The following is a 24,371-nucleotide window of genomic DNA, read 5'->3' on the forward strand; positions in this document are numbered from 1 at the left end:
ACACAGGAGTCGGCAGAGTTTATTATGTCCATTTTACTGAACTCCGAGCAGTCTGAAGAGCCACGCAGCTTAGATTTAGTAACCAGTGCTGCATTTCTCGGTGTCCGGGGAAGAGGAAATCTCACTCAAAATCTAGGATTTGTTTTCTTTTCATTATTTATCAATCCCCCTGGACTACAAGCCCATCGTCCTCTTCAATAACAAATACATATCTGACATAGTTTGTCAAATACACTGGGGAATTAACAGTTGTGCAGAAGTGAAAAAAATAAGACTAGAGAAAATAAAATCTGATATAGTTCTAAATTGACAGTCTATCTTTAATTAAAGGGTTTGTCTGAATAGGAAACCTATATCTCTCCACAGGATAGGTGATAAATGTCTGATCGCTGGGAGCCCAAATGATCACTGAAACTGGGGTCCTCAATTCCCCGTTCGTCCTCGCTGCACAGCCCGCATTACAGAGGTCAAGCTTGCGCCCTGCGGCTCCATTCATGGTCTATGGGGATGACAGAAACTGCAGAGCGCTGTATTCAGCCTTCTCCAGCACTCCAATACACTTTGAATGGAGCAGCAGGGCAGGGCGCATTCTCATTTTCTCACCTCACTGGAGGGAGTTTGATTACAGCGATCGGGGAGAGTTCAGGACCTCCGTTCTACAGATCGGTCGGGTTCCCAGCAGTGGGGCCTTCAGAGATCAGACATCAACTGTGGACAGGTGATAAATGTTAATCTCGGGACAAACCTTAAAGAGCATTTCCCTCGAACACTTAATAAATAATAAATACACTGGCGTTCAAATATTAAAGGATAATTCTGAATGTACTACACACAAAACGACAACTTCTTCAGTATGGGATCTGTTTTACAAAGCCTGAGTTAAGTGATCTACCAGGGGACCAGGGACAGGCACGAGGGCATCGAAAGAGTCGCAAGCAAAAAATGTACATTACATGCCCCATAGAATTCATGGCGGCTACAGGTAGTAACATTCGCTCCACATCCTTGTCTTCTCCAGCCATGACCGCGCTGCTCCTACCTTCTGCTTTGTGCTGGAGAGCATATTAACCATCAGAGTTTGTTTTAGACCCACACCCGTAAATGGCACTAGTTGCAACTTCTTATAGGATTTACTAGATGGAGACTGGCACAACGAAACACACACTTATAAGGATGCAGTTTCCCCACTTTTGTGTTGAAGTCCGCAGCTTAATGGCATAACGTCGAGATCTACTGGTTATTTGGCCACCACTGGTTAGATAAAGATTTTTAAGCCAACTAGAGACCTATGGAAGTCATTAAAGAGACGTAGTCACCTTGATGGACATTGGTCCCGTATTTGCTTAGAAATGGTTCCAGATTTGAAGCAGTCCTCCACAAAACGCTCCAGAACAGAGTACGCATGTGGTACATCCAAGTTAATATCTGGAATTTCTTTGTAAATTCTATCGTAGCCCTATAAAAATATGCGGGGACAAAAAAAAAAATTACACTTTGGCTTATTACATGAACTTTTATGTACAGTCCCAGATCACTGCAGATCCCGTTTCCTGCCAGCAGATGGCAGACTTACCCTTTTCATCTGGTCCAGGGTGAGAACTGCTGACTTCCACAGGGATTCTAGCAAATTCAGCATCATCTTGTACGTGGTGTCCCCACTTGCTTCCAGAGCCATCAGTATTGCCTGTAATACATAAAGTGCTGCTTATTGGAATACAATGAGGTGAATTGGTCCATATAGGAGAAAATCAAAACAAAGTGCTTACTTCATACACCAGCTCGTGGTGAAAGTGAGGAACCTCCAGCTCCTGAAGACAGCGTTCAGCTTCACAGACATCCCCAGATAACACGTACTCTTTTAGCAGCATATCAATCTGGCAGGAAGAACACAGAAAAATAAGGGCACCCCAATATAAGGGCTGTGTAAACACCAATATTCAAGGTCATGTTTTCTAAACTATCCATAATATACATCATAAAACAGTGATTATAGGGATCCACCTGCTGGGGCACCCACTGTTCCCCATGAACGGGCAGTCTGGCCCTACTAGCGCTTCTTGAGTGTTTTAAGCCAACTCTTTTTTTTCTAAGCCTAAACAACTCCTTTAAAAATAAATCACTACCCGGTTAGATCGAAGATACAGTAGACAAACCAAAGTAAGTAAATGACTGACTGCCCCTGTCTGTGCTTGCTCCAATTTACCTCTTTAACCAATTTTTTAACCGGCTGCAGGCCGCCTCCTGCGCCCCAGACACTGTCAATTTTTTTTCCAACTCTTGTCATGCTCAGGAGAACTGCTGCTCGTTTCAAGGATTCACTACACAAAAAGGAAAAAAAATGGTCAGTAACAAAGCGAATGGCGAGTCCATATTAGCGCAATATTCTCTACTCATGCCAGTCCGAATAAGAAGAAAGGAGACTTGTAAATACTGGAGGGGATTTTTTTGCAGACTGGTAAAAGTAACTCCTGTGATGGGAATAAACAGACAATAGCTATAGAATCTCAAAATATATAATGTAGGTGACAAGTACAGGTCATTACTAAATGTACCCAATGGCCAACCAAAAATCCCAATTTAGGCCACATCCTGCCCTTCCCGATCATGGTTACAAATGAGGAGATGGAAGAGATATCCACACAAAGCAAAGAAAAAACAAACACTCAATGTTGCTGATTCATTAAGACCTCACATATTGTAAGGTAAAAGCATACATTACCTCTGAACACCATTTTACCCCAGGCCACATACTTAATAATTTACATACAAAAGTGGAGTCACTGTGAACATACATTACTTATCCTGTACTGATCCGGAGTTACATCTTGTATTATACTCCAGAGCTGCACTCACTATTCTGCTGGTGGAGTCACTGTGAACATACATTACATTACTTATCCTGTACTGATCCGGAGTTATATCCTGTATTATACGCCAGAGCTGCACTCACTATTCTGATGGTGGAGTCACTGTGTACATACATTACTTATCCTGTACTGATCCTGAGTTACATCCTGTATTATACTCCAGAGCTGCACTCACTATTCTGCTGGTGGAGACACTGTGTACATACATTACATTACTTATCCTGTACTAATCCTGAGTTACATCCTGTATTATACTCCAGAGCTGCACTCACTATTCTGCTGGTGGAGTCACTGTGTACATACATTACATTACTGATCCTGTACTGAACCGGAGTCACATCCTGTATTATACTCCAGAGCTGCACTCACTATTCTGCTGGTGGAGACACTGTGTACATACATTACATTACTTATCCTGTACTGATCCTCAGTTACCTCCTGTATTATACTCCAGAGCTGCACTCACTATCCTGCTGGTGGAGTCACTGTGTACATACATTACATATCCTGTACTGATTCTGAGTTATATCCTGTATTATACGCCAGAGCTGCACTCACTATTCTGCTGGTGGAGTCACTGTGTACATACATTACATTACTTATCCTGTACTGATCCGGAGTTATATCCTGTATTATACTCCAGAGCTGCACTCACTATTCTGCTGGTGGAGTCACTGTCTACATACATTACATTACTTACCCTGTACTGATCCTGAGTTACACCCTGTATTATACTCCAGAGCTGCACTCACTATTCTGCTGGTGGAGTCACTGTCTACATACATTACATTACTTATCCTGTACTGATCCTGAGTTACAGCCTAAATTATACTCGAGAGCTCTACTCACTATTCTGATGTATGTACACAGTGACTAACATTACATTACTTATCCTGTACTGATCCTGAGTTACAGCCTAAATTATACTCAAGAGTATTTCCAGTTACAATTCTGCAGGCATCATAGCTGAAATCTACCAGGATAAACCACTTACTTATTGTCTATAGAAACCTTGTCGTGGTGATTTGTATTTTAAGAAGAGTCATCTTCTCAATAGGGACTGTAGACTATGAGTGAAAAACGAACCTCTGCATTATAGCTCAGCTAAACGGTTAGGGGTGTATCTGCTGACTGTTTCCAATAACAACCAGCAGAATTATAGTATAATACAGGCTGTTACTCTGTAAATACATGACATTACTCGTCTTGTACTGATCCAAAGTGAATCAATTTCATTTATTAAATGCGAACATAACCTTTAATGAAGAAGTGATTTTTGGGACACTGCACTCCCGCCCTCCGGGAGCCATTTAGAGGGAATTTTATATTTAACAATGTAAAATATTGCATTAACTCACTTTAACTTTCCTGGCCTTGAGTATATAACATGTATAACATACCGAGCATGGTCGCAGTCCACTGTCCCTTTATAGGCCTCTATGTAAGTCTTGCTCAGGATCCCATCTCCAACTGCTCTAGCAATAAACTGTCCCACCAGCTGCAGAAATAGAGGCAAGAATTATTACTCACATCAAAACACACCATCTTCACCAGACCGCTCTGTGATCCTTCACATCTTTAGCCTTTAACACGGTCTCTCTATAATCACAGCTAGAGCTGCATTCTTTAGAGTCGGGACAATCTGTACCTAACTTTAAAGAAGTTGCTATTTCAGGCCCCACCTAATAAACCTGTTCCTGAGATTCTTAAGGCAATGAACAAATTATTATCATTGAGGCTTCTTTGCACTACCCCAGATCAAACATTCCACTTAAATGCTATTCATTACTATATGTATTGTGATCCCCTGGGATAATGTGACAAAGTGTTGTGAAGGAGCAAACAATGATTGCACTTATCCATGTAAGGGGTAGTTCGCACAGCTTTTCTTTGGCGCTGATTTTGATGCGGAAACCGTATCGGAATCAGTGCTAAGAAACGCCCCAAATCAGCCCCCCCATCAATATCAAAAGTAGCCAGAGGTATTTTACAAGGGCGGCTTTTGACCGCTTGTGGAAAAAATAAGCGGCATGCTCTCTTTGAGCAGTTTCCGCCTAATAAGACACGTGAAAACTGGGGTATTCCAGGCTGTATGTAGACTCATGGACTTGTGCTTCCCCCAGCTGTCACCCCGCGGTGATGGTGCGGGCTCCGCTTCTGAGCCCGCACGATCACTGTGACGTAACTATACTGTGGTTTGCGGAAACACCTTTCCGACAGCGCCGTATATACGGCGGATGTCGGGAAGGGGTTAAGCAAAACACGTTGTTGTCTGGTATCTATGGCAGATGTCAATGGCTTAGGAAAGGCTGTACATTACTTTATCATATTTTTCTTCTATGCGTTCTCCCAAATACAGTCTGCAGAATAGTCAGGTTTTTTCCAGGATATTACATTGATGGCCTATCCCTACAATAGTCCTGCGATGTATAAATCGGTGGGAGTCCCACCACCGCGTTCCCACTGATCAGCCGAGCTTTGGGACAGCAGCCTCCTAACTGCAATACTCGTATGGACGTCAGTGTGTGGAGTACGACTGTGCCATGCTCAGCCCCTTCAGTACCAGTCAGAGCCGGGGTTAGGGAGGGCAAACTGGGCAATTGCCCAGGAACCCCATACTCTTAGGGACCCCTGCCCATGGGAGGCATGAGGGGGCCCACACCACCCAGCCCATAACATTTATGGGCAGGGTGGCACAGCCCCCCCCCCCCTCATGCCCGATGGAATCGCTAGAATCGGCGGGGGATTGGTGATAGCGACAGCCACATTCACCTGTATCTGCGTACTCAGGATACAGATACAAATAAATACTATAGGCTACAGGCCACATTAGGCCTGCAGCCTATAAGGCACTGGGAAGACTCCCTGTGCAGGCTGGCGTGAGGACATCACTGAATCACGCCACTTTGCGCGAACGTGCCGCCTGGAGGCTGTGCGGCGCAACGTCCAGCGCAGGAACAGGGCAAGCAAAGTACAATTTATTTATTTATTTGTGGGGGGCTGTGTGGCAATATGCAGGGGGGATTGCTGTGTAGCACTATATATACACACACACACAATAGGGGGCTGTGTGGCATTATATACAAGGGAGGGGGGCTGTGTGGCACTATATACAAAGGGGGAGGGCTGTGTGGCACAATCTACAGGGGTCAGTGTGTGGCGCAGTCTACAGGGGTCAGTGTGTGGCGCAGTCTACAGGGGTCAGTGTGTGGCGCAGTCTACAGGGGTCAGTGTGTGGCGCAGTCTACAAGGGTCAGTGTGTGGCGCAGTCTACAAGGGTCAGTGCGTGGCGCAGTCTACAAGGGTCAGTGCGTGGCGCAGTCTACAAGGGTCAGTGCGTGGCGCAGTCTACAAGGGTCAGTGCGTGGCGCAGTCTACAAGGGTCAGTGCGTGGCGCAGTCTACAAGGGTCAGTGCGTGGCGCAGTCTACAAGGGTCAGTGCGTGGCGCAGTCTACAAGGGTCAGTGCGTGGCGCAGTCTACAAGGGTCAGTGTGTGGCGCAGTCTACAAGGGTCAGTGTGTGGCGCAGTCTACAAGTGTCAGTATGTGGCGCAAACTACAAGTGTCAGTGTGTGGCGCAAACTACAAGTGTCAGTGTGTGGCGCAAACTACAAGTGTCAGTGTGTGGCGCAAACTACAGGGGTCAGTATCTACTAAGGTGGAGGCTGTGTGGCACTATATACAAGGAAGGGGGGCTGTGTGGCATTATATGCAATGGGGAGGACTGTGGTGCTACCAACTGGGGGGTATAGGTGTGGAGGGTGCTGGAAAAGTGAGAAACCAACATGTCTGCGTGTCAAATTCTGCAGAGAGGAGTCGTGGCTGAAATAAGTCGTCACAATGGTCTGGGCCGGATGAAGGAAAAAAAAAAAAAAAAGAAGGAAAGTGAACGACTAAATCAGAGAAAACATCCCCTGTGGGTCACTACATATAAGTGTGCTATAATCACTTATATTGTCTGCAGAGCTCCTGTGTATAATGGACATCTACCACTATATGGTCACTACATGGTGGTAATATTGGTCTTTGTATAATGGTTTTTATTCTGTAACAGTATGGGGGTATTATTCAGTCACTATGTGGTTATGGTGTGGCGGTATTATTCAGTAACAGTATGGGGGTATTATTCAGTCACTATGTGGTTATGGTGTGGCGGTAATATTCAGTAACAGTATGGGGGTATTATTCAGTCACTATGTGGTTATGGTGTGGTGGTATTATTCAGTAACAGTATGGGGTATTATTCAGTCACTATGTGGTTATGGTGTGGCGGTAATATTCAGTAACAGTATGGGGGTATTATTCAGTCACTATGTGGTTATGGTGTGGCGGTATTATTCAGTAACAGTATGGGGGTATTATTCAGTCACTATGTGGTTATGGTGTGACGGTATTATTCAGTAACAGTATGGGGGTATTATTCAGTCACTATGTGGTTATGGTGTGGCGGTATTATTCAGTAACAGTATGGGAGTATTATTCAGTCACTATGTGTTATGGTGTGGTGGTATTATTCAGTAACAGTATGGGGGTATTATTCAGTCACTATGTGATTATGGTGTGGAGGTATTATTCAGTAACAGTATGGGGGTATTATTCAGTCACTATGTGGTTATGGTGTGGGGGTATTATTCAGTCACTATGTGGTTATGGTGTGGGGGTATTATTCAGTAACAGTATGGGGGTATTATTCAGTCACTATGTGGTTATGGTGTGGAGGTATTATTCAGTCACTATGTGGTTATGGTGTGGTGGTATTATTCAGTAACAGTATGGCGGTATTATTCAGTCACTATGTGGTTATGGGGTGCTGGTATTATTCAGTAACAGTATGGGGGTATTATTTAGTCACTATGTGGTTATGGTGTGGAGGTATTATTCAGTAACAGTATGGGGTATTATTCAGTCACTATGTGGTTATGGTGTGGCGGTACTATTCAGTAACAGTATGGGGTATTATTCAGTCACTATGTGGTTATGGTGTGGTGGTATTATTCAGTAACAGTATGGGGGTATTATTCAGTCACTATGTGGTTATGGTGTGGTGGTATTATTCAGTCACTATGTGGTTATGGTGTGGGGGTATTATTCAGTCACTATGTGGTTATGGTGTGGGGGTATTATTCAGTAACAGTATGGGGGTATTATTCAGTCACTATGTGGTTATGGTGTGGAGGTATTATTCAGTCACTATGTGGTTATGGTGTGGGGGTATTAGTCAGTCACTATGTGGTTATGGTGTGGGGGTATTATTCAGTCACTATGTGGTTATGGTGTGGTGGTATTATTCAGTCACTATGTGGTTATGGTGTGGTGGTATTGTTTGGACCTTGTGTTGTGTTATTATTGGTAATATTGGACTTATAATATCGAGTTGTGGTCAGTAACAGTATGCATTTCACCTGGTTTAGTGGTATGTCTTAATAACTGTATATAGATCATATTTGTGTGTGTGAGGGTGGGACATATGCTTTGGGGCTTGCAAAACTCCTAGACGGGCTAGAAACCAGCCATGCAGTTCTTTGCACATGGACTTCTGAATTGATTGCATTATTGATAAAGTAAGGGCCTGTTCACATCAGCACTTGGTTTGCGTCGATGGATTCCGTCAGACCTTTCCATCGGAGGAACCCATCAACGGAAAGGCAAACGAAAACCATAGCTTTCGTTTGCATTAACATTGATTTCAATGGTAATGTTTCCGTTGCAAATGATTTCAGTTTGTCTCCGTTCCGTAAGTTTTCCGTTTTTTGGACAGAATCCATATCGCAGTTGACTGCACTATTGTTTCCGCCAAAAAAACGGAAATCTTACGGAACTGAGACAAACGGAAGCCATTTGCAATGGAAAGCTATGGTTTCCGTGTGGTATGCCTTCATGGGTTGGAAAGGTCTGACGGACACCATCAACGGAACCCCGACTCAGACAGGCCCTAATTCACCACTTTTAACTTTGCCCAGGGCCACACTTGGTCTTAAACCGGCCCTGGCCACACTCATGGATGCCACTGTTGCTGATCGTTGGGGGACCCAGGGTTGGGATCTCCATCGATCATGCAGATAGGCCATCAATGTAATATCCCAGAAAACCCCATGACACATTTACATGTACAAATAAACCATTAGAATTTGTTCGCTCCTGCGCAATTATACGAAATTTGATCTAAATGGATTATCTGTAACAGTGATAGTTGCTCATCCGAGATTTACCTTTGAAAATGGCGGCATGTGTACGATGATTGTTCTAATCGAAATGTCAATTAGACATTTGTAACAATTTCTCGAACCACCGATTGTTTACCAGCGGTTTGAAAACTTGCTACGTGTAAAGCGGCTGTTACATTTTTTTTCTAAGAACTTGTATCACGTGGAACAAAGTATGTGATGAATCCCTTTATTCTTTTCAGAAAGCCGTGCATTGTGTATACAAACCTGTGGTGCCCTAGGTGTGTCCAGAACAAGTTCAGGCAGCTCTTCCAGCAGTTTGTCAAAGGAAATTTCCACGTCTTGTGCGCTCAGCAGAGTCCCACACAGATCATGTAGCAGCTTTGAGGTCAACTCCCGATGACTGGCTTTCCCTTCCAATGCAATAGATACGGCCAGCATGGGAAGACCGCACTTTCTCTCCCCAAGATTTAAATCCTTTAACATTTCCTGCAGACAAAAGTAATTAGGAAACGTGTAACTACATCTCAAATAAGCGGCAATACAGCAACAAAGAAATTAAACTACCAAGATAATGCACCTAAAGTTGTGCAGCCTATTGCACAACGCAAATACATGGTGTTTGTATAGTAAGCAGGACCGGCGTCAGCACCCGGCGAACCCAGGCAGGTGCCGGGGGCCCAATACACTTTGGGGGGGACACACTCGGCCGCCGGGTGCCAACGCTGCAGTCGTCACGGCATCACTGTCTATATATATATATATATATATATATATATATATATATATATGGACAGCGACGTAAGGAGGAGAAAAGGAGTGTTGTCAGGAGCAGAGCAGTGGCCTACGTAGCTATGGGGGTCGGAACTGCGACCGGACCCCTAAGCCTGGGGGGCCCGCAGGTCCACCGTTGTCACACAGCGCTGATCCCGCTTCCAACTGAATCTGCGTCCTGCGGATTCAGTTGGGTTCAATGCTGGAGACTTGCTCCAGTATTCACCGTGCGACGCGAGCGGCTCCGCGCAGGCAGGCGAAGAAAAATCGCCTCACCCGTCGTGGGAACAGGGATAGGTAAGTAATTATGTTATTATTTTTTCTATTAGGTACGTACATATGGGGGCAATATACTGGATATGGGAGGGGGGCTCATATGGCAGCTGCTGAGTGGGCATTATACTGTATGTGGCAGCTATGGGAGGCATTATACTGTGGGGGCAGCTATGGGGGAATTATACTGTGGTGGTCAGCTATGGAGAGCATTATACGGTGTGGGGGGCATTATACTGTGCGGGGACAGCTATGGAGAGCAGTATACAGTGGTGGTAAGTAATGAGGGCATTATACAGTGTGGGGGGGCATTATACTGTGGGGCATTCATGGGGTCTATCGGGCAAAGCAGCTGGGCATAGACATGTGCAGCGGTCTGGTGGTGTTGGGGAGGGGTAGGAGGGCCCAAGCTGAATTCTTGTACCAGGGCCCATGAGCCCTTAGCTACGCCCCTGGTCCCAGGCAGAGTGCTAGTAGTGCTCTGCCCGGGACTATGGCTGTGGGGTTGCCCCTGATAACACTGTCCATATATGGACAGGGACGTCTCCTGAAGCGGAATCCCCAGCCAAAGCATCGGCTCTGCTCTGGCTGGGGATTCCACTCATAGAGGGAACCCCAAAGGTCGCTACCTCCAGGCAGGGTGGCTGTGTGGCACTACCAGGGAGGGTGGCTGTGTGGCACTATCTACAGAGGGCACTAAATTTATGAGGGTACAAACTGGGGGCCTAATGTCTATATGGGGGCACAAAGTGACATCTTCTGCCATTTCACTGCCGCCGTGAGTTCACCCACAAAGCGGCATACTAAGTCTGTGTCACCCAAGGGCCCACATAAACCTGGGGCCGGCCCTGATCGTATGCACACAGTCCCGGCTGCAGAAATTGAAGCACTCTGAAAATCAGCTCATGCAAGTATTCTCTGCAGACTATTGTACACAATCCTAGTATCTAGCAACATACCTGGACGCATGCGTAAAATATAAAAAACCTAAAAGCACAATGTGTACCATATAAAAACTTGCTTTTATTGAGAAAAATGTTTAAATTAATTGACCATCAAGACCTGTAAGTAAAACCTACATAATTTAAAACCATGTGGTGACCGTTAGGGAACCACAATATGCACAACTGTGTTACAATGTCACAAGTATACATAACAATCACAAGTAATACATCAGGATACAGATCAGGAACAAGAGGTAAGCACTCAATAAGCCAATGCATTAAAGAAAGGAGTAGCATGCTGAATGTATAGGGTTATTTCAGGGTTTCTCTCCATGGGCTTCTCAATATAAAACTTCAAAAATGTTTTTAAAAAAAAACCTGTTAAAAACGCCATAAAAATAAATACATTTCAAACTGCAGGAATTTTTTTAAGAGTTTTAAAACGCAAATTAAAAAAAACCCTGTGTGAACCTGCTTTATGGGGCTTTCACATGTGATCGGGTCATGAAATAAAGACGCACTAAATCTGTATTGTAAAAACCACAGAAAAAACGCTTATTAAATACATCAAGTTTTACTGCGTTTCTTTTTCTTTAAAAGAAGAATTTCTTCTAGGACAACTTCTCTGGAAATCCGCAGGGAAAAATAAATGTTTCCTATTCACTGCAATGTATCATCTGGCTCAGGGGTAAAATACTAAAAGACTAAATGTAAAATCAAAAATCAGCACGGGTGAACAGAACCTAAATCATTAAGTAACCGACTGGAGGGCCAACTGCAATCCGGTACTGGGCAAAGTACCGACTCCATATCCAGGATCAATGTCGGAGCTTGTATCGGTGTGACCTGCACTCCCATTATATGAAGTTCTACATGAGATGTTCACACGTTGTTTTTTCAGTCGTATTTCTGAGTGTAAACGCCTTGTAATAAGCCTGAAAAAACACAAGCGAAACAGCTACAAACAGGTTCCCATTGAGTTCAGTGGGAAATACCCTGCGCTGTTGACAAGGTGTATTTTTACACTGTGGAATTCAAAAAACACCTCGTAAAAAGAAGTAGCATGTGACTTCGAGGCATTTTTGGATCAGATTTTCGATTGACAAAAAAGGCTCAAAAGAATGGAAAAAAAACAAAAAAAATAAAATTTAAATTTTCAGCCACTTCTTTTTCTACGTGTGAACATACCCTAGCTTTTGCCCACGACCGTGATCGGGCTGTGAAAAACAGTCCATGCCTTGGCCGGATTCCCCGGCCAGGCCACGGTACATGTGAACGGGACTCCTGGCACCATAGACATTAATGATGCTAGGAGTCCCTGCCTACCCACGGAACTGCGGTTCCGTACTGTATCATTTTGCTCAGTACAGGACAGCAGTTCCGTGGGGAGGCAGGGACTCCTAGCATCAAAAATTTCTATGGTGCCAGGAGTCCCGTTCACACGGGAAATCGAGCCGACACATGGACCGTTTTTCCCGGCCTGATCGCGGTGGTGTGCAAGAGTTATAAGGGTCTTCGTGCTGCTATTTTTTACCATGTGTCAGCAGATCAATAAACACTTTACATTTCTAAAGAAATGCAAATATTATACCTAAAAAGCTTGCAATCTAATGACATTTACAAATACCAGCGGGACCAAAAAGAAAAAGAAACACCTGTGACCCTCTCAAATATTTGCTTTCTAATCAGATAAGACAACACTGTTAAATGTGTGGGATTTTCTGCTACAAGTTCTGATCACTTTATCATGTTTTGTTCGCTAAAGTGTCACCCTGAATGTGAACACAACAGTTGGCAGAAAGACAGACCAGAAAGTCATGAGCGGTGGAATGCAAGGCTGCACCCCGCCAGGAATGGTTCACTTCCAGATAAGAAACGTTCCTCTCCTTCACGTAACCTGCTGAGCGCTTTCTTCTGGGATTGCCAGGTAATCGCAGCAAACAACCCATGGTAAAATAATGCAAAAATCCCAAATGTGTTCTTCTTACCAAAGTTTCAGGCCATTTATTAAACAAGAGAGGAATTATTCGTTGTAACAAGAACAGGAAAGCGCTAACATAAGGAATTTAAAGGGTTATTCCCATCTTTTTTTAACCAGATTAAATCCTCAATAAAAGTGAAACCTATTCAAGGGCTCGAATCAGATTTCTTACAGCTAAAAGGTATGTTCACACGAGGTCATTACGTCCGTAATTGACGGACGTATTTCGGCCGCAAGTACCGGACCGAACACAGTGCAGGGAGCCGGGCTCCTAGCATCATACTTATGTACGACGCTAGAAGTCCCTGCCTCTCCGTGGAACTACTGTCCTGGACTGAAAACATGATTACAGTACGGGACAGTTGTCCTGCAGAGAGGCAGGGACTCCTAGCGTCGTACATAACTATGATGCTAGGAGCCCGGCTCCCTGCACTGTGTTCGGTCCGGTACTTGCGGCCGAAATACGTCCGTCAATTACGGACGTAATGACCTCGTGTGAACATACCCTAATTCTCCTGCTGCTGGACAATGGAGGACATCCGCATCCCCATGATGGACATGTCAAGCAAGCGGCGCTGTGAAAAACTTTAAAAGCGCTGCTTGCTTCAACGTGTGCGCTGCCGCTGCGTTGTGTGCCGAGCTGCAGAACAGCTACGGGGCTCCTGCGCACGCCTGAGCTGTCCTACATTCTCCAATAGAGCTGGAGCAAGGTGGCAAAAGAGCTGACCGAACGGCGCAAGCGCGGCCACCACTGCTAGACCGCAGCAGTGGCCAAAACCATGGGCAACAGCAGGTAAACTATTAAGGGGACCCTGTGTGGTAAGAAGCCTTCCTCTGTCAGACAGTACATTTAAAAAAAAAATATTATAATTGCAAAAATAAATATATTTGTAACACTTGCTATGTATAGCTATGATCTGCGGTCTATTCTGCAAATTCACAAACCTAAAGTAGATCTCCAGTGAAAATGAGGTTTCTCAGTTTAATTATTCTGCAGGGCTTTAAGCAGAAAATCCGACTGATGGATATGTGACCTTCATACCACAGCCGCATGTATTACACGGTTTGTAGGAGATTAGAAGAAAAAAAAAGCTCTATTTATTTATTTTCCAGGAACTGCGCCACTCTTGTCAATGGTTGTGTCTGGTATTGCAGCTCAGTAGCCCATACAAGTGAATATGAGACATTGCCCATGGACAAGAGTGGTGCGGCTCCTGGAGGAGGGAAAACCAAAAATCCAGAACATTCTCGAATCTCATACAACCCCCGTAACTGCTGGAGCGCCGAGCAACTCATGGAATGCTTGTTAAATAGTTATCATCCATTGTGAACTGCTGGTATTTATTGTGGATTTGAGCCCTTTTTACACAAGCCATAGCGCCTCTTCCACGTTTAAACTGTGCTGTAATGAAAGTTAATCTACGGAAAGAGAAACAAGGGGAGAAAACACCTCTTCAAGGGCTTCACGGCATCAGATCAGACATCCATTAGGCAACCATTAGTTGGTCATTAAGTATTGTAACCTTTGTCATGGAACATTTACATGACGTTTCATGTCCTTCGATGTCAGATTGTTTACAGACTTGGTAGCGAAAGAAACAACATGCGCACGTGCAATTTTGGAATATACCGCAATGGAAAAGTACGACATTCACGGCATGTAAAAACACAGTGGAGCCTTGACCAATATTTATTAGGTAATCTGTCATTAATAATTTCTTAGCCGCTGTGCTTACTAAGAAGCGTCTGTGAGTGACAAGGCTGTATCTACTATAGCTCGTGAAGGTAGACTGAAAAGAGAAAGAGCAAACGGTGTGGAACAAATGGCACCCCTGGACTGCTGGGTATTGGTAAATAAAAAATTATACACATTTATATATGTTCTGCAATTTTTAAATGGAGAAGGGGAGAGAGAAAGGCACAGGGTCTCAAAAAAAAAAAAAAACAAAAAAAAAAAAATTTAAAAAATTGTATAACACCCCAACATTTTTAACTCTAAATATCAGTCCTCTGCCTCTTAGGAAATGGTAGACACACTGGTTACATAATCTTTATCAGAAAAGGATTCCTCAATGGTTTTTAGTTATTGGGATTTTTCTTTTTACACTTTTGACAAAGTTTTTTTTTATATGTCCAATAAGATTACTGTAAAACCAAGGTCAATCGATGGTTATTAACACAGAGAATGGCAATAAGTTTGGCAAAAATTAGGAGCAAGAAAAACCTACTGCAACTTCATTGGTGTCTCCGTGCTGAAAATACTCCTGCACAATTGGGGTGACAGACTTTTCAAATGACTTCTCATCCAGAGGAAGGACCGTTGTCTCGTAAACACAGTTCTCCTATAAAAATTCACACGAGGGGAAAAAATGCACAATCAGCAAACGAGCCTGTAAAAACAGAACAGGAATCTGCCTTTTCTCTCAGACTGCTGAACTATTAAACATGAAATAATACGGAGCTCAATCCCTTCAACCCTTTCCCTGGCAGCAGGATCTGCAACGTACACAACAATGTGCAAAAACAGCGTTACATGCGGTGATCAGGAGACCATCGGCCGGGAAACAAACGTATACACGCGACAGCAGATTTCACAGAACGAAAAACACATCTTCATATAAAAGATCTACATGTATCGCACAGGGCTCCGCACTGCACTATATGAAGTACAACAATTCTCATGTTAAAAACAACATGATTCATTCGAATGTGACCATTTTCAGGATGCAGCATTCACCTTTCCAAATCAGCAGTGAAGTAATGGCCTTAAAAGGGGAATGTGTCACAAATGAAACTTTTTTTTTTTTTAAGTGTCGTTACTTATTTCGGTTATATTTTTAACGTTTTTTGCTGTATTTTTTTTTCTTCCACATGGTGGAAATATTAAAAAATGTAATAATTTGACATGTATTCCTATGTTGGCCACCAGAGGGAGCACTTCCCAGAATTACAGCAAGGTGAATAAGGCAAAGCAACCTGACTCACAGCTGCCGTAAAAGCCAGGAAAAGGTGTCTTCAAATTGCTAAACAGTGTCCGGCTGCCATTTTGGGTGTGATTGATGAAATGCAGCTCCCAGAAGTTATAGGACACACCAAAAGGCTAAGGGTATGTTTACACGCTTACTAAACAAAGGGAAACCAGCTCCTGATTTTCAGACATTTTTTTAATCAAGCTCGCCTTTTTGGAGGCGTTTTTTACGGCTGTTTTTGGAGCCGTTTTTCTATAGTCATTGAAAAACTGCTCCAAAAAGGTCCCAAGTGATGTTTGGAGGCGTTTCCAATTTTTCAGCCGTATTTCGGGACGTTTAGGGCCCGAAAAATGGCTGAAAACACTGCGTGTGAACATACCCTTAGTATGATGAAAGTGAAGTGAATGACTTTTCAGTTGACCGATTCACACGGCGTATATTTGACACGTTTTTTTTGCGCATTTTACATGCCTCTCCTGCTAAATGTCTTTATACCTCCATCCTGCTGACAGTCTCCTCCAGGATCACCCCCCAATACTGCTAACAGTCTCCTCCAGCGTCACTGTCAGCAACATTGTATGGTGACGCTGGAGGAGACGGTCAGCAAGATTGTATGGTGACGCTGGAGGAGACGGTCAGCAGGATTGGGTGGGGACGCATCACCATACAATCTTGCTGACAGTCTCCTCCAGCATCACCACCCAATACTGCTGACCGTCTCCTCCGCAGTAGAGGAGACTGACACACCACTCTGTGATAGGAATAACCATCTGCTGCTGACAGTCTCCTCCCCGACCTCCTGCTGACGGATACCTCACCTCCTCACCAGATCACAGTCCACACACCATCCACACTGACAATACATCTCACACTCAGCACTGCTACATAGACACACACACTCCGCTCTACTGCATCTGACAAGCTTAGCGACGGGGGAGGGGGGGGCCGTCTGGGGTCACGAGAGCGGGGGTCTGTGAGAGAGAGGTACAGACAGAGACACAAACCTTACCTGCAGTGCAGCTGGTCTTCATAATGGCGCCTGCTATCTCCCTACAAACCCTTCTTCTCTGCGGTGTGATACTGACCTGCGTCTGCGCAGTACAGAGCCAGATAGCAGAAGCAATGAACGGCTCACTATGCCCTGTAGCTGCCGTATTCCATCTGTGGATGTGTCGTTAATCGACACATACAGAGATGAAAAAAAAAATGGCAGCCCCCATAGGGAAGTAAAAGGTATGAATACATTAAAAAGTAGAAAGTGACAACACAAATAAATAAAATTTTGTTTACATTCTATTAAAAGCAATATAATTTAAAAAATCATGACACCTTCCCTTTAAGGGACCATCAGCTTCACCTTCACTGCTTCTCGGAAGTCTCTGTAATCTCCATAGAATTTGTAATGCGGCAGCTCAACCTCCGCTCAGTACAAACGCCTCTCCGCAGCTTATGCTGGTAAAGAGGAACTCGGGGACCCGCAGTGGTGCCCCTAGTGATTTAAGATTAATCACCTAGCCGTGTGTTCTTAAAGTTAGAGGATTAAAGAGCCAGATCACAGATTACATTGCTTATAAAATAAGAAAACAGGGACCTACTTGACCCTCGTCATAATTTGGGTCCTTGACATCAAAGTCTTCTTCATCGTAAACTTGACACGGAGTTCCCCACACTCCTTTACCACCAGCTCCACCTAAATAAATGGTGACATTTCCACAGGTTAATGATCATTACAATATCACGGTGTGTTCTCCAGCACCAAAACTCAACATCTCTGCACCTAAAACGCTTGCACGATACGTAGTATGAATCTCTCCATTTATCACATTTATAGAGAACATTGCAGGACATGGAGGAACACAAGTAGTGAAATAAAAGATTATACTTATTATCATTAAACCGAAAGCAACAAATAGTCCAACTATTACATAGAGTACACAACATCCTTATTCAGCATTTGCATTTAACATTTTGAACTTGACATATGTTCCCAGTGAAGTTTGAATACAAAGCAGGTAAAATATAGGGACGTGGGAAAACCCAGATTTGTCTAAAACCAGTTTTTTTTTTTCTTAAATGTAAATAAAGTGTAACCATTGTATAATAAAAGGTTCTGAAAATGTATAATACACGTGCCGTTTCAATTCCTCCCCAATTCCAAGATGTCTGCTTGCTGTCAGTGTATGGGAACATTCTTGTTTACATCCAGTGATTTAAACCTGTCCTGACCCAATAAGCCTTACGGCTAACAATTTGTATCCAGTGCCGTTTCGGTTATTGCCTGGACTGATACATTGTAACAAACTACCAGGACAGAAGGGAGATTTGTGCTGCTGCTGCTGTGATTTGCTCGCACGCTAATAAATTGTAATAACCCATCAACGGGTTTCTAGGCTCAGAAAATAAACATTAATGTTCATATTTACTCACAACACACAGAGACCTTACAAATGCTGAAGAACGAACCAAAGTATAATAGAAGAGTTTTCCGAACTTTTTATATAATAATTAAACTTTTTACACAAAGTCAGAAAACCCTCTTTAAAGGGAATGAGTCGTGGATTTCATTTTAGTTTCAATAATTCGATTTACGTACGTAGAAAATAAATAATTGAATTGCTCTTTTTTGTAATGTTATTGCTTCACGATATTGGAGATAAAAGTATATTAGAAGGGACTTCCTTCCTGTATTGTCTGCATAGATAGTGCAGCAGGAGGGGTGTGCTTTATGGCAGCTAAAGTGCATAGGAGTCAATTGACAGAAATGCCATGGACTCATACAGTCTCCAGGAAGTGATGGAGTGCAGCCCCCTCCCCCAGGTGACAGAATTTTATCTGTGTATATAGTGTTAGTATCTTGCCCTATTTAGGCCTCCAGCAGAATAGTGTTGTTATTAAATCCCCCACTCTCTAATGATAATGAGATGACTCTGCATAGACTGTTCCATTCTATACAGCAAAGCTAACAATTGAGTCACAGGAAGCTGGAAATATTATCCTATTGTGTCTGTTCTAGTGGCCAGTAGGAAAACTGCAATACTTAAGGATTGAATATTGTCATATAAAAAAACAGCAGCAATACAAAAAAAAATAAAAAATATGAAGAATAAAAACTTGATTTAAAGACTGATGATAAACTCCCTATAAATAAGAATTATAAGGCCATAAACCCCAAAAATTGTTTTACAGACCTTTTTTTGGCAGTCCACGTCCTTTCCCAGTCCTGGATTTTCTATCCATAAGCTTGGTTTTTGGGCTAGGAGGTTGTAACCCTCGACCGTTTTCACCATTATCACTAACAGAGTCGCCTCTTCCAGAGTCCCGTGAGGAATTTTTACGCAGTCTTCTCTTGGCTTTGGCATGAAGTCTGGCCTCATTTATTGTAGCTACCGGTCCATTTCCATTCAGTTCATTCTTAATTTGCTCTGCTCCACTGTGGTCTACATCCCCGTAAAACAAGGAGTCACTAAGGATTTCAGCATCTGGGGTACACAGAAAATTAGGTTTAATTGTACAAAATCACCAAATTGAACCATTTTATTCAGAAAGCATCACAAAACATGAACCTCCGGACGCTTGTGTTTATTTCCCTTGCCCATAAACATTCATTGAGGGTTTTAAGATTACATTAAAGGGGTATTCTGGTCTCAGCAAATAAAGCACGCTCTTTGTATTTAAAGTTCCATCGTTTTCCAATGTACTTTATATATCAATTCCCCCATCGTTTTCAAGAGCACTGCTTTTATTGAATAAAAAAAACATGAAAGAGTATACATATATATGTGGTATTGGTGTAATCATAACATCCCGTACAATAAATAGAATTATTATTTTTTTGTAACATGGTCACTTTCCTCAAAAAAATAAAAGTTAAACACAAAAGTATATGAACCTTAAAAGTGTACCTCTGAAAAATACAACTTTGTCGAAAGAAAGAAAAAAAAATAAATAATAATTTTGGCACTGAGAAAGTGGGGTTTTTTTCCATTAATTATCTCCGCATTCCGAAAGCAATAACTTTATTTCTCCATCAACGTAACCATGAGAGAGACTGCCACTTGCATGAGAAGTTGTATTTTTTAAATTTTATCTTTATTATTTTTTGAATGAATTTATGGTTCGTATAATCCATTGTAACTTTTTTCCATTATTTTTGGGGAAGGGGGTGTAAATGGTAAAAAATTACAAATAAAATTTAAAAAAAATGATGGGAAAACAGCAGTTCCACCAGAGTTTTTGGGGATTTGTTTTTACAACGTTCACCGTGCGATATAAATGCTTTTCTGGGGGCAGTTACAATTAAGGGGATACCAAATTTATCTATCTATATATATTTGTAATTTTTTTTTGCATCACTGTATTCCAAGAGTCATAACTTTTATGTTTTCTGTCAACATAGCATTATGGGGACTCGTTTCTTTGAGGTAGACTTGAAGTTTTCATCGGCAAGTTTTTGGGGTACATCTTGATTACTTTGTATTCTGTTATTTTAGGAGGTGGGGGGGGGGTGAGCAAAAAAACAACAATTCTGGAACGATTCGGTTTTAGGGAGAACTAGTTACTGATATGGTGACCGCTCACACTCTGCAATGTCTCCAAGGAACATAGATTAGAGCGATCATAAAAGTCACCTGTAAATAACTGAAGGCGTTGTGCAATAAGATATACTTGGCGGTTCTAAACCACACATCAGAGGAGGGGGGAAAAGAACTGGTACGTAGGAGACAGATAAGGAACTGCAAAAGCAGCAATAACTGTAAATCAGCCACAGACGGTATCTCAGGGGTTTAACGAGATTGAACAATCTGTACAGAAAGGAGCAAGTGTTCAAAAACAGAACGACCCATACATTGTGTGTTGTTTTTCTTTTGCAAGGACACAAATAACCGTGTAACGCTGGTTGTGTGCAAAGACAGAACGAAATACACAAGTGAATACCTCTATAGAGAATATTTGTATATGTTCCAGCCACAATCCCAGATTAGCTGGCGTACCAGACGCAACACATGGGAAAACAGCAGCCATGTTGATCTAATCCCCACATCCAAATTTCATAAATCATGTAAAACTGTAGAGCATAGGATGTTTTGTGTCTCCATACATTACCGGAGTTTTGATCTTGGGGAAGGTCATAGCTACGAGCACTGCTGGGTTTGCTTATATAGAGCACATCCATGGTCAAATCATGTGTACTTGGGGATCCCCATATGTATTGCTAGCTGGAAGCTCGGGGACTGTATTGCGGCAGATAACCTATAACAAAGGCCATGCGCATCCCGTACTCTATAATAAACTAGTAGTAATACCTGTAAACGGCCAATGGAGACCTTTAATATTTTAACATGGGGCCTTCATGAGCACGGAGAGATTTCTACTGGGAAACACTTACCTATTAGATTAGCATTTATTTCACTTGGCTTCTCCACTTCCATTGTTATTTATTCTAACTTCAACAATAAATCGTCCTGGACAAAAAAAAAATATATATATATTAATGATTAGATAAAGGAACAGAATGCAAAAGTAGAAATTAAATGATACAACAGGTTATCATCAGTCACTACATAATTCATTGCAATCTCAGTAATAGGTTTATATGCAGTGATTTACTCCAACCAACCAGGTCAGATCGTATCACGATGGTCATGATGATATCACGATCTGATCTGTATCGGACCTGCACATCCTGATTGATAGGACAGTAGAATGGAGACCGTGATCCCAGAGTCCTAGTTCTCAACCTCCCAGCTAGAAGGGTATGTTCACACGGGTCAGACATTTCCACAGCATATCCGGCCCAGGATACACAGGGAAATCTGGGCACATATTCGCACCAAATGTTGCTTAATTTGGAGTGTATATTCGGCTGCATTGACCACTGCAAAAAACGTCCGCAAGAAGAAAAATAAACAATGGGGGGGGGGGGAATATGCCTGTGATTGGCTACAGGGGTCACATGGGATGAAATGTCATCCCAGTGGGTCATCTGGACACAGAGAAGCCGGACGAGCAGGGACGCATTGCTATGTCTATTCTGATTCCACCCATTTAAATCTTTTTATTTGGCCAACTAGGGGACTAGAAGCTGCGATACATTGATCGCCTACATAATGCTCTAGAATACTTTGCCGTGGTTTCCGCCTCTGACCTCCCATTGAAATCACTGGAAGGCAGAAAAAACCTGCAGTGCTCGTTTCTGAGCATTTTTCGCTGCATTTTTTGCCTGCGGTCCTTGCAGTAACTTCAAAGGCTGAGGGCGAAAAATGTGCGAAAACCGTGGGAAAAAAGCGAAGGCAGTTCAAAATCGGCCTCAAAATTGCTGAAGGAATTCTGAGGCAGATTTTTCTGACTTATTTTTTTCTGTGTGAACAGGGCCTTAGGTCTCTGGCATGGCCTAATAGGCATGTGTCTCTGACAGGCCCGAGGCTGCCATTGAATGTAATCGGCACCCACTGAGCACATCACTGGGTGCCGATAGACTGACAGAGGGAACCCTGCGCCATTGACTGCAACATATAAGGGGTTAACCGAGCCTATTGGTTAGGCCCACCCCACTCACACGTTTTTTTTCTGTTGGATTCCGTATATACAAAGGCATTCTCCCCTAGAAACAATATCTTTGTACATGGAGCAGTTGTGCGGCATTGCACAGAGGTGGTGCGGCTCATGCACGAGACCTTCCGGTTACAACTATTGCATCCCCCTGCTCTCCCATATCCCATACTGCTCTTCTGCTTGTACAGATCAAAGCTGGGTGACCGGCTCATATTTCAGCTAGCGGGAAAACGAAGCATCCTGCTCGATCGTCCGGCGGATTCCGCCTGGACCTCCCATTGATGTCAATGGGAGGGGGAATCTTCCTGCCGTCGGCAAGAATAGCTCCGTGTCGGGACCCGCCCCGAAAAATCGGCCGTGTGAACTAGCCCTTAGTCTGTAAAGTCGTGTATCATTATTTGTGTAGATTCTTTTGTACAAATTGCCTGTTATTTGTATGTACTTTGCATTGACCGATTGTAAAGCTGCAGAATAGGGCCTGAGCAAATGCAAGGGCCCATTGGGTCAGGCCCCATGCACACAACCGTGCTCGTAATTGCGACCACGGATGGCCGCAGACTGCCGTCCACATTTATGGGCCGTGCTCCCATTATAAAGTACGGGAGCACGGTCCGTAAAATAGAAAAATAGGACATGTCCTATATTTTTGGAAAGTTTCTACGACGCGAACACCTTCCCGTAAATATATGTGAAGGTGTCCATTGGCCATAGAAATTAATGGATCCGTAACTATGGGCGATTTTACGGTCGAGTGCATGAGGCCTTAAGTTACAAAGGCAATCTGGGTGAACACGGTCTACACGTAATAAGCTGGGAGTGGGTCAGATAGGGGCACACCTACACCTGGAGCCAGCCCTGATAAAGAATAAGAATATTGGACGTGCTTTGCTAGGATTGGAATTTAGCCATTTTAGCTTTTCCCGTCGTAGCAAAATATCTCTGCATGTCAATACATATTTCAGACCAACATCCCGATAATTAAATATCTGGACGTCTGTTTAACTAAATCAGAAATTGTCCTGCGCAAACTCAGATTACACAAATAACAAAGCCACTGGTTTCCGAGAAAGAAGCAGCAAGTAAAGTAATGAGAGGCAGCAGTCGGTATCACCGTGTCAGAGTATATCATGTCTTTACTGCGGGATTAGCGTCCGTGAGCCCACAAGATATACAGTCCATACTGTCAGCAGGGAATTAAAGTTTAAGCGCACGTTAAGCCACTTTTTGACATGTGTCGTTGGCTGTGCTGGACTCGTACATGAAATAACCAGGGTCTTAATACATGAATAAATGTGTCCATCATGCTCTTTCCAATCAGCTCAGCAGGCTGCCATGTTAGAAGGGAGCGCACACGTTTTATAAGACACTACTGTGTGGGCTCAGCTACATCGGCTTGTGGCATAAATACTTATTTATATAAAACCCCCATTCAGTCATCGGATATCAGTTCTTAGGAAAGCTGGATGACAACTAGTGATACAGAGCGGTGGGCATCCAGCTTTCCCCAGAGTCAAAACACGTATGAAAAATATACTAGTAATATTGGCCTTTCATGGCTCTAGGAAAGCTTGGTGACCACATTGGTCATATCCCGGTCTCCCTATTAAAAGTTATAATTTAGGCATTATTCACATGTGCGTTAGGGGGCCCCGTCACAGATCGGTCCGAGAATACCGAAAGCAGTAGCACGCTGCGCTATTCTTTCCGTTAAAGCCATGGACACCCAGATGGAAGCCATTAAAATCTAAGGGTAGGTTCACACGGCCTATTTTCGGCCCAAAAAAATCAGAAGCAGAACGCCCCCAAACATCTGCCCATTGATTTCACTGCGTTTACACGTAAAAAAA

The 24,371-nt window shown here is 43.2% G+C and overlaps 1 protein-coding gene across 1 annotated transcript in view; it reads right to left on the bottom strand.

Moving 5' to 3' along the window:
- The window catches only part of PDCD4 (programmed cell death 4), a 34,757-nt gene that overhangs the window by 3,056 nt on the left and 7,330 nt on the right, over window positions 1–24,371 (bottom strand). Inside the window, exons 2-11 of the mRNA XM_075842810.1 lie at window positions 21,359–21,434; window positions 19,161–19,451; window positions 17,568–17,662; window positions 15,232–15,345; window positions 9,299–9,520; window positions 4,268–4,365; window positions 2,204–2,318; window positions 1,767–1,874; window positions 1,574–1,684; window positions 1,317–1,456 (exon numbers count right to left, since the gene is read on the bottom strand). Of these exons, the coding sequence (XP_075698925.1) occupies window positions 1,317–1,456; window positions 1,574–1,684; window positions 1,767–1,874; window positions 2,204–2,318; window positions 4,268–4,365; window positions 9,299–9,520; window positions 15,232–15,345; window positions 17,568–17,662; window positions 19,161–19,451; window positions 21,359–21,401 (1,337 nt within the window). The 5' untranslated portion in view covers window positions 21,402–21,434. The remainder of the gene's footprint in view (window positions 1–1,316; window positions 1,457–1,573; window positions 1,685–1,766; window positions 1,875–2,203; window positions 2,319–4,267; window positions 4,366–9,298; window positions 9,521–15,231; window positions 15,346–17,567; window positions 17,663–19,160; window positions 19,452–21,358; window positions 21,435–24,371) is intronic.

The sequence above is a fragment of the Rhinoderma darwinii genome, chromosome 11 (genome assembly GCF_050947455.1).
Source record: "Rhinoderma darwinii isolate aRhiDar2 chromosome 11, aRhiDar2.hap1, whole genome shotgun sequence".
Taxonomy (NCBI): Eukaryota; Metazoa; Chordata; class Amphibia; order Anura; family Rhinodermatidae; genus Rhinoderma; species Rhinoderma darwinii.